The sequence below is a fragment of the Quercus suber genome, unplaced genomic scaffold (assembly GCF_002906115.3).
Source record: "Quercus suber isolate HL8 unplaced genomic scaffold, Cork oak 2.0 scaffold_70, whole genome shotgun sequence".
NCBI lineage: Eukaryota > Viridiplantae > Streptophyta > Magnoliopsida > Fagales > Fagaceae > Quercus > Quercus suber.
This window is the reverse complement of record NW_027069535.1, coordinates 1,404,940-1,413,976: the sequence shown is the minus strand read 5'-3', so window position 1 is coordinate 1,413,976 and position 9,037 is coordinate 1,404,940. Positions and strand designations below refer to the sequence as shown.

General features: G+C 36.5%; 1 protein-coding gene across 1 annotated transcript; it reads left to right on the top strand.

The window, feature by feature from the left end:
• Positions 1–4,044: 4,044 nt before the first annotated feature.
• On the top strand, positions 4,045–7,967 carry LOC112029563 (probable aminotransferase ACS10). Its single transcript, XM_024062248.2, is given in 6 exon segments — positions 4,045–4,607; positions 4,610–4,678; positions 4,681–4,827; positions 4,948–5,064; positions 6,730–6,890; positions 6,977–7,967. Coding segments are annotated over 6 exon segments (1,626 nt in total). The 5' UTR covers positions 4,045–4,331; the 3' UTR covers positions 7,833–7,967.
• Positions 7,968–9,037: the final 1,070 nt, after the last annotated feature.

Genomic DNA, 9,037 nt, shown 5'->3' with positions numbered 1-9,037 from the left:
GTTTTTTTATTGTCGAATAAGAAGTTTGAGGTTCAAACTCGTTTACACCATAAAACCAATTAATGTCTTGACTTAATGAGAAATAACAATTCTCATAGAACAGATCCATTTTCACTTCCTCCTATTTATCTAAGAAAAAAAAATCTTTGTAATGTCACTTAATGTTTAATTAACTGTAAACCCAATTAATAAAACAACTCAACATGCAAGATCAAGATCAAGCTCATGATCATTTTTATTTTATCCTATCCCATGTAATCCAAGCACACTTAAAGGGATCTCTTTGGGGGGGTGGGGGGAATTACCACAATATCCAAGATCTATTGCATGAACATATTTAATTTTGAATGAATGTTTATTCATCACCATTAAATGCTCATCGACATAAACCTCCAAATCCATAACTCCCAGCAACCTACAAATTTATAAGGGAAGCAAAACAATTAACCTCGACGGACTAGATTACCCAAAATCGACTTTGAACCAAACTAGTTTCACCTCCTTACAAGACTCATAGCTTAAGACTACAAAAACTCACAAGTTTTATCAGTTAAGAGTAGCCCCATAGGAATTTTAGACATCCTTAAAGATCTCTATAAAAGAAAAGTAGTTGAACTTTAGAAAATGAGGAAAAATAAGCTTCACTAGGGATGGTAATTTAAACTTGCACCCATGGGTAACTGCCTCACTCGCCCTTGATGTACGAGTTTTACCCAACCAACATAACAAATAAGGCTGAGGTGAGGGTTCTCCCCCCAATCCCATTTATATTTTAACAATTAAATTTTATTTATTTATAGGTTTTTATTTTATAAGACATGTGCTTTTAGTATTCTAACTTTAAATTTATGATTTTTTGCATATTGTATTATTGAATTTATACTTTTCTGTTTTAATATTTACATGGGATAATTACAATTTACCCACCTATGGTTTGCCTCTAATTCGATGTGCCTACCCGTGGTTTCAATTTTGACACTTTACCCACCTGTGATTTCCTTTGTTAATAATCTGTAACCCACCTCTAGTGCAACCGTTACTCTAACACGTAAACTCATCAAAAAAGAACCTAAAACAGAGCAAACACTGAAGAACGAAGAACACAGTACTCAAATATTTTCTTTTCTAACATTTCTTATACACAAATTCAACTAAATACAAAAAATTTCATCCCAGGATTAGGGAAAAGCCTCTGAATCGATAAAAGAAATCAACAAGAAAAAGAGCAAGAGAAAAAGGACCAAGAAAAACTGTAAAAATTTGATATTATCTCTTGCGTTTTCTCCCCATGAGAGCCTCTGAATTGAAAAATCAACAAAAAAAGAAAACAAAAAAAAAGAAAACAAAAAAAAAAAAGAACATAAGCAAAAACCTCAAAAGTTTATCATTTTTTCGCTCAATAAAATTTCCACACCTCACGTGAAATTTCAGATGTGTTTTTGTATAGATTAAGGAAATAGAACAAAGAGAACAGAAGCCAAAACAGAACCATGAAGTTCTCCCCAAACATCTCCAAATCTATTAAATCAAAACCCAACCAAATCAATAATAAAACATCTAAATCAACTAAATACAAAAGCAATCACTAGTGTTTCTCTTTCTTTCTTTGTTTCTGCTGGTTTGGGCTGTTTGGGATGAAATTTTTTGTATTTAGTTGAATTTGTGTGTATGAGAAATGTTAGAAAAGAAAATATTTGAGTACTGTGTTCTTCGTTCTTCAGTGTTTGATCTGTTTTAGGTTCTTTTTTGATGAGTTTACGTGTTAGAGTAACGGTTGCACTGGAGGTGGGTTACGGATTATTAACGGAGGAAATCACAGGTGGGTAAAGTGTCAAAATTAAAACCACGGGTAGGCACATCGAATTAGAGGCAAACCACAGGTGGGTAAAGTGTAATTATCCCTGTAGGGTTAGGATTTGTGGCCCAAGCCCAAAACAATAAATTTGTAGAGTATGGGTGAAAGAGCTAGGTTAAGTATTGTATTAACAACAACGAATCACAACTTTCAAACACAAGCCAACATGAATCTACACGTAAAGCCTGAAAATCCGAAGAGTTATATCATTGTTTATCTGATGAACAAAGGTCCTAGGGTTACAGTCAAGTTCTCTCTTTCTTTTTTATTCCTTTCTTTTTTCACCTCTTACGTTAGGAACTTATTTCCTTTATATAACCTCCCTTCTCTTCATCTCCATCGTCCACTTGTACTTCATCCGTGAATCTACTTGAGTAGGTGTCACGTCAAGCATCTTCTTCAGCTCCGTGTGAGTGGCAGTAGGTGAGGATACACTGTTCAGGGGTCTTCTCCACATAAATGCGGCCAGAAAAGTTGCTGCAGAACATTAAATACGGTGGTAGCAGCTTTCCCCTTAGATATTTCTTCATCCTTATCGTCTCCCAGTGTACTCAGAGCTTATCTTGATTAGGAGGAGTCCTCGGAAGATCATTTTGACTTCTTATACGTTCAATTGATCTATACTATTCTCATCAGAAGACTTTAGCCTCTTCGGACGGAAGATGACCTATTCGGATCTTAATCATTCTTCTCTCTGAGGGTCCCACTTCCAGATGGGCCTTGCCCTTACCATCTCCTTCTTCTTGGTCGCACAATAGCTCTCATATGGGCTCTCGGCCCATTATGTTGGATTGGGCCCTTTTCCCCCCCACAATCCCTATTTACATTGTTTATATTTTGTAATTTTTGTATTCCTATGTTTGAATTGTTTTTGTATTTCTTATTACTTAAATTGTTGTATTGTTATGCTTTGACAAGGTATTGAAAAATTAAAACTTTTTTTTTATGAGTTTTAATTTAATGCATTCAAAACAAACTTATAATAAATTATATATAATTTTTTTTTTTTTTGAATGTGGCTAGATGGGTACCTATGGGCACCTGCAGGTATTTGCTAGAACAGGGCGAAGAAATAAAACCTGCACTAAAGTGGAAGCGGGGCGGGGCTGGGAAATAGAAAATCCGCCATGTTGCCATTTCTAAGCTTCACCAATCTCAAATATTTTTATTTACTATTGTCTCACAAAATACAAATTTTTGTGCAAAAAATAATAGAAGTCGAAACAAGTTTCTTAGGTTCATGATCACATGTGGAGAATCCTCTTCCTAATCTTCTTCATCTTCACTGTCACATCACTCTAAAATTTTCTCCTTCGGTCATATTTTAAGGCTCGATGCCTTTGCTTATTGTATTCATTTTCTAACCCCCTTTTATTTGCAAATTAACGTTTTTGTGTGCATCTCTTAGGATAATACTACTAGCCTTCATCACAATATGTGTCGATGAGAGTAGCAAATTCAACCCTCGTCTAAAAGTAGAGTCAATCCAAACACAACACTTGACAATACAAAGAAAAATGCCCCAAAATTAGACAATAAGCTATTGTAAATTGTAATCAAGACTAATCCTCCATTTTATTTTATACTTTTTCCTTTGAGGGGTTTATAAATAAATAAATAAAACAAACCTTAGCTTCTAAAAGCAAATGGAAAATTACAAATTTATTGGCTGATTTATTTATTTTTGTTGGCTAATTTGGTTGAGACATAATATTAGGTGACATTAATTTTTTTTTTTTTTTTTTTTGAGAAGGTGACAATCAATTAATTGAGTTAAAAAACTCTACTAAGCGTGCGTTTGTGAAGTGTTGGGATGAAAATTGTGCATTTTGCTAAAAATTGTGCGTCCCATGTCACTGTTTATGGAGCACCAAACTCAGTAAAATGTAGATTTTTAAGTAAATTTGGGTTTTATAGTACTATTCACACTTTAAAAAATTATTTTATTACAATGTTTTTAGCAATAAATTTTTAATTTTCAGCAAATAAGTGGTATCTAAACAGACCCTAAGTAAATGATAAAAAATTTAAATATTGAAATTTTCTTTGAAAAAGAAGAAGAAGAAAAAAAAAAAAAAAAAAGTAGATGATGACAAAGTTTGTTAATAAGTCACAATTTATATCATTTTAGGCTAAGAAAGTAAAAACCCAAGTAGAAAGAAAAAAAAAAATCCCAGCAAACTAGATCCTAGATCCATCATCCATCATCCATCGGCCTCAAACAAGGAACGCCGCACAACAACATTATAAAATTTCAAAAATCCAAAATAAAAATTTAAACAAAAGTAAAAAAAAAAAAAATCGGCACTCTCACACTTCCCTCTCCCACACACAAACGCAAACGCAAACAAAAACAAAAACACAAACACCAATACACAATCCACTTTCCTTCTTCCTCGAACTCTCCGACCACCACTACCACACACAAAAAACCGCAGCGTTTTTCATCGAGTTCCCACATGTCTATACTGTAATAATGACCCGGACCCGTTTGTTCCGTTCTCGGAGCTCCGAAGAAAAAGAAGAGGAAGAAGAACAACAACAACATTACAGCAAGCACAATATCACAACAAGCACAGGCATGAGAGTTATAGTGCCTCTACAAGGCGTGGTTCAAGGACGAGGTGGCCTCTTCTTAGGCTCTGTAATTCCTTGCGCTCTCTTTTACTTTTTTCAGCTCTACCTCAAACGCCACCGTTCTCAGCCGAACCCTCCGCCTCCGCAGCCACCGCCGGAGAATTCGGGGGACAGTTGGCTGAGGTGTCTGTGTCCGTGTTGCCACGCTCGCTCTCTCGGGCCCACATCTCACCGAGGAGCCCCGGTGGACCGCTTACGTGTCGGGTCGTGCTAATTCAATTGTTAAGGGTGGTGACTCGCCACACGACGTCGGTTTGAGGAAGGCCCTGGAGGATCCGTATCACCAGTCGGGTAACCCGGATGGGGTTATCCAGCTTGGCTTGGCTGAAAACAAAGTGGGTTTTTTTTGTTCATTTCAATGATTGCTTGGAAAATTCAGTATTGTTTTTTTGTTTTGATTATTGGGTTTTTTTTTTTTTTTTTTTTTTTCCCCTTAATGTTTTGGTGGGTTATAGTTATCATTGGACTTGGTTGGAGAATGGCTTGCGAAGAATGCTATATTTGGTGAAGAGCTGAGTATTGGTGGGATTGCTAGTTACCAGCCATTTGATGGGTTGATGGAGCTCAAAGTGGTAATTTAATACTTATAAATCTATATTTGTGATATGAGCTTTTTGTCTCTGTGTAAATAGGTTTTGGTTTGAATGTTTTTGGGTTGTTGCATGCAAGGAGTAGAACTGCGGCTGTGTTTTATTTGTCTGGTGATGTTTTTTTTTTTTTTTTTTAAATTCTAGTTTTGTATTGCTTAGATAGTGTGGTGGAATCCAAGTTTTTATTTGTGTGAATTGGTTTTGATTGGACTTTTTACAAAATTGTATTTCTTGGTAAATGTGATTGATTGGCAGTGACAATGTCGTAGACTGTTCTAGGCTGCTGAGATAGAAGTTGTGTATTAGAGCTGATTTATAATTGGTAATGTTTTTATGATTTCTGAAGCTGAGTTCAGATCCTGAATGCCATACCTTGCTGAAGGCAATTCATGAGAGAGTTCCATATAAAAAAAACTCTTAACTAACTCAATGTGTCTGTAAGCACTAAAAGAATTGTACTAAATGAAGTACATGTAATTTTCTTCTTGTAATTGTTGGATATGTCCTTAAGAAACAAGTCCTACTTCACTGGACTAGGATGTATAGCAGGTTTATTAGTCTTAACTCTGTCTTGGGCCTCGGCAGGCTCAACTTTCTGTGGCTGATATATATTCTCCTATTAATCTAACATTTCCAGTTGTGGGTTCCTCATCTATAGATTCCTGGCATCTTGAGAACGACTTGTTTCCAGCCAAAGGAATCTATTAATCCTTTGCAGTTTAAAGCAAATGGATGTTCTTCTAGCTGTTGATCTTGAACAGCCCTGGCAGAGATCATTTTGTGTGCTTGTCCTAGTCAAGATAAAACTTAAAGAATGATAGCACTCTCTTTAGGTATTACATAACAGATGCTGAGCTCAATTAAATTCCAGTATGATTTGCTATTATTTGTTGCCATTGCAGCAGTTGACCTTTCAAGCATGCTCTTAGACTAGATTATAGATGGTCAAGTGGAATATACAATATTTTTGAGCTAATTATTGATACCTTCTTGATCTGGTGGCTTCTGTCTTAACTATATCTGATTTGGATTTAACACAGAATGGATGGACAGTTGCTACCACGTTTGGCAACACAATTATGTTCAAGTATAGATATAAATTGTTCAATGTTTTGTATATTCCCAACTTTGTGTAAAAGTGCCCATTTTAAGTTATTCAAGACTAAGAGCTGATATTCTCTGGCATGACTAGTTGGCCATACAGTACTCTGGGATTTTAGTACTGCCATTTTAGAACTTCGTTTTTGTTTTATGTCATAGTTTATTGCTCACATTATTTCCTATAGATAATTGTAAATTTGAATAATTAGGGTGAGGTTTATAACTCTGTGTACTTAATTTACCTATAGAAAAGACACATGAATCCATTTGATTAGAAGGGTTATGTAAGTAATGATTATTAGTTTGGGGCATCCTTTCTCTCCTCTATTTGATAAAAGCCTGGTTCTCTGGATGGACATTAATCCCTTCATGGATGCCAACATCATATTTTGGCAGAGTTTTGACCTTTCATTTATGTGGCACTTAAAAATTCAAACATATAGTGCTTTTACTCCCGTGGACTATTTATGTAGCTTTCTTGTATGTGTAGTATATCATTGGACTACAATTACTCTTGTTGTCTTATCAAATTCTCTTGTTCTGCAGGCAGTGGCAGGGTTCATGTCTCAAGTCATGAAAAAGTCAGTTTTCTTCAACCCCTCACAAATAATATTAACTGCTGGTGCAAACCCTGCAATTGAGATGCTTAGCTTCTGCCTAGCTGACACTGGAAATGCATTTCTTGTTCCCACCCCATATTACCCTTGGTAATTACTTATTCAGTGTTTCAAAAGTTATCTTTAGGCTGCCAGCTATCCGGTGAGAATACTGAGAATTTGAACATGCTATGCAGTTTTGACAGGGATGTAAAATGGCGAACTGGGGTGGAAATAATACCTGTTCCCTGCCGCAGTGCTGACAATTTCAGCTTAAGTATAACAGCTCTTGATCGAGCATTCAACCAAGCAAAGAAACGTGGTACAAAAGTTCGTGGGATTATCATATCAAACCCCTCAAATCCTGTGGGCAGTCTGCTTGATCGGGAAACACTGTACAGCCTTCTAGACTTTGCCAGAGAGAAGAACATACATATTGTCTCAAATGAATTATTTGCCGGATCCACTCATGGAAATGAAGAGTTCGTGAGCATGGCCGAAATCATTGATTTGGAAGATTTAGACAGGAACAGGGTTCATATTGTATATGGTCTATCAAAAGACCTCTCTCTTCCAGGTTTTAGGGTGGGCATTATCTACTCTTTCAATGATAATGTACTGGCTGCTGCTAAAAGGTTGACAAGGTTCTCCTCTATCTCAGCACTATCACAGCGTTTGCTTGTCTTTATGCTTTCAGATTCAAACTTTATTCAACAATTCATTGAGATCAATCGAGAGAGGCTCCAAAGAATGTACATAAAATTTGTGGCAGGGTTAAAGCAATTGGAAATAGAGTGCATAAAGAGCCATGGGGGTTTCTACTGTTGGGCTGACATGCGTGGGTATATCCCCTCTTACAGTGAGAAAGGGGAGCTTGAGCTCTGGGATAAGTTGTTGAATATAGCTAAGGTTAACGTAACTCCTGGATCTTGTTGTCACTGTATTGAACCTGGATGGTTTCGGTTCTGTTTTACTACATTGACCGAAAAAGATATTCCTGTTGTAATGGATCGAATTCGGAAAATTACCGAAACCTGTAAATCTCATAGTTGAAATTTCAAACAGGGTTAGATTTAATTTTACAAGCTGTTGCTGTAGCTTTAGGGTCACAGTTGTAGAAGGCAGAAGCATACGTCAACTCTGAATCAACCAAGTGCAATGCAATGGATTAAGTTGCCTTATACTTAATGTGCTGGGACTTGTGCTTAAGATTTGGAATATGGATCTGGAGGTGATTAAAAGAAACTTGGTTACCTGAACGGTGTAGATATAAATAAACCAGGTTCATTGTAAAAAGTCTGGCCTCTATGCCCATATTTGCATGGCCCAAAGGAAAAGCCAGGAGGTCACCTTCTATTTTCTGCCACTTGGCATTCTAGAGTGCACTTTTACGCCTTCAATATCAATGATTTGCAGACAGCTAGAAATATTTTTTATTCTTCTTGCGGTTTAGCGGCCCTATTTGAAATGATGCAGCGGTTGTTGTGACTTGTGATTAGACAAACTTGGCTGAAAATGATTCTACAAGGGTACATTTTTAGAAAATTAATCAATGGCAATCCGTGAAAGCTACATGCTTTTCTTTTAAAACATCACAAACTGATTCCTTAAATTTAGTTAGAGATACTTCAAACAGAAACTTCCAGGGAGAGGGTCCCCATGGCAATCTTCTTCTGATTGAATTATTTTAGTTTGTCAGAATTCAACTCTTAGTGGCCTTCTAGTCACAGGCCACTATAGCTTTACATAATTGAAACACCTTTTCCCCTCTGAAGTCCTTATGGAATCCACTCCATCAAGATTACCAGAGCTGAAAGAAACATTAAGTGGTACACTCAAGAATTTCTCCCAGGCTGTTTCTTGTGGTAGTGTTAAAATGAGTCCCTCCATTGATACACCCTGACATAATGCAGTTTCCTCTAACCACAGTCATAATAGATTTATAGTAGAAAATAGTAAAAGAGCTGCAGCATATAAGGAGCTTGCTAGCTGCTGCTGCTTGTCTCAGCTTTCCTAAATTTCTTTTCTTCACATTTCCTTTTTTTCTTACTTGATCTTAGTAGCTAATCTACCTACCATCCCACTCAGGTGTGTCCATCAGTGTGTGCGCACGTGCGCACATGCACTGAAGGGGAAAAGTGCACTGAAGGGGAAAAAATAGTTCGTATCCAATGTATAAAGATTTTATGGGGTATGAGAGAGGTTATGGTAGGTAACCTTACCCCCAAATTTTTTTTTGAGAGGCTAATTCCCAGGCA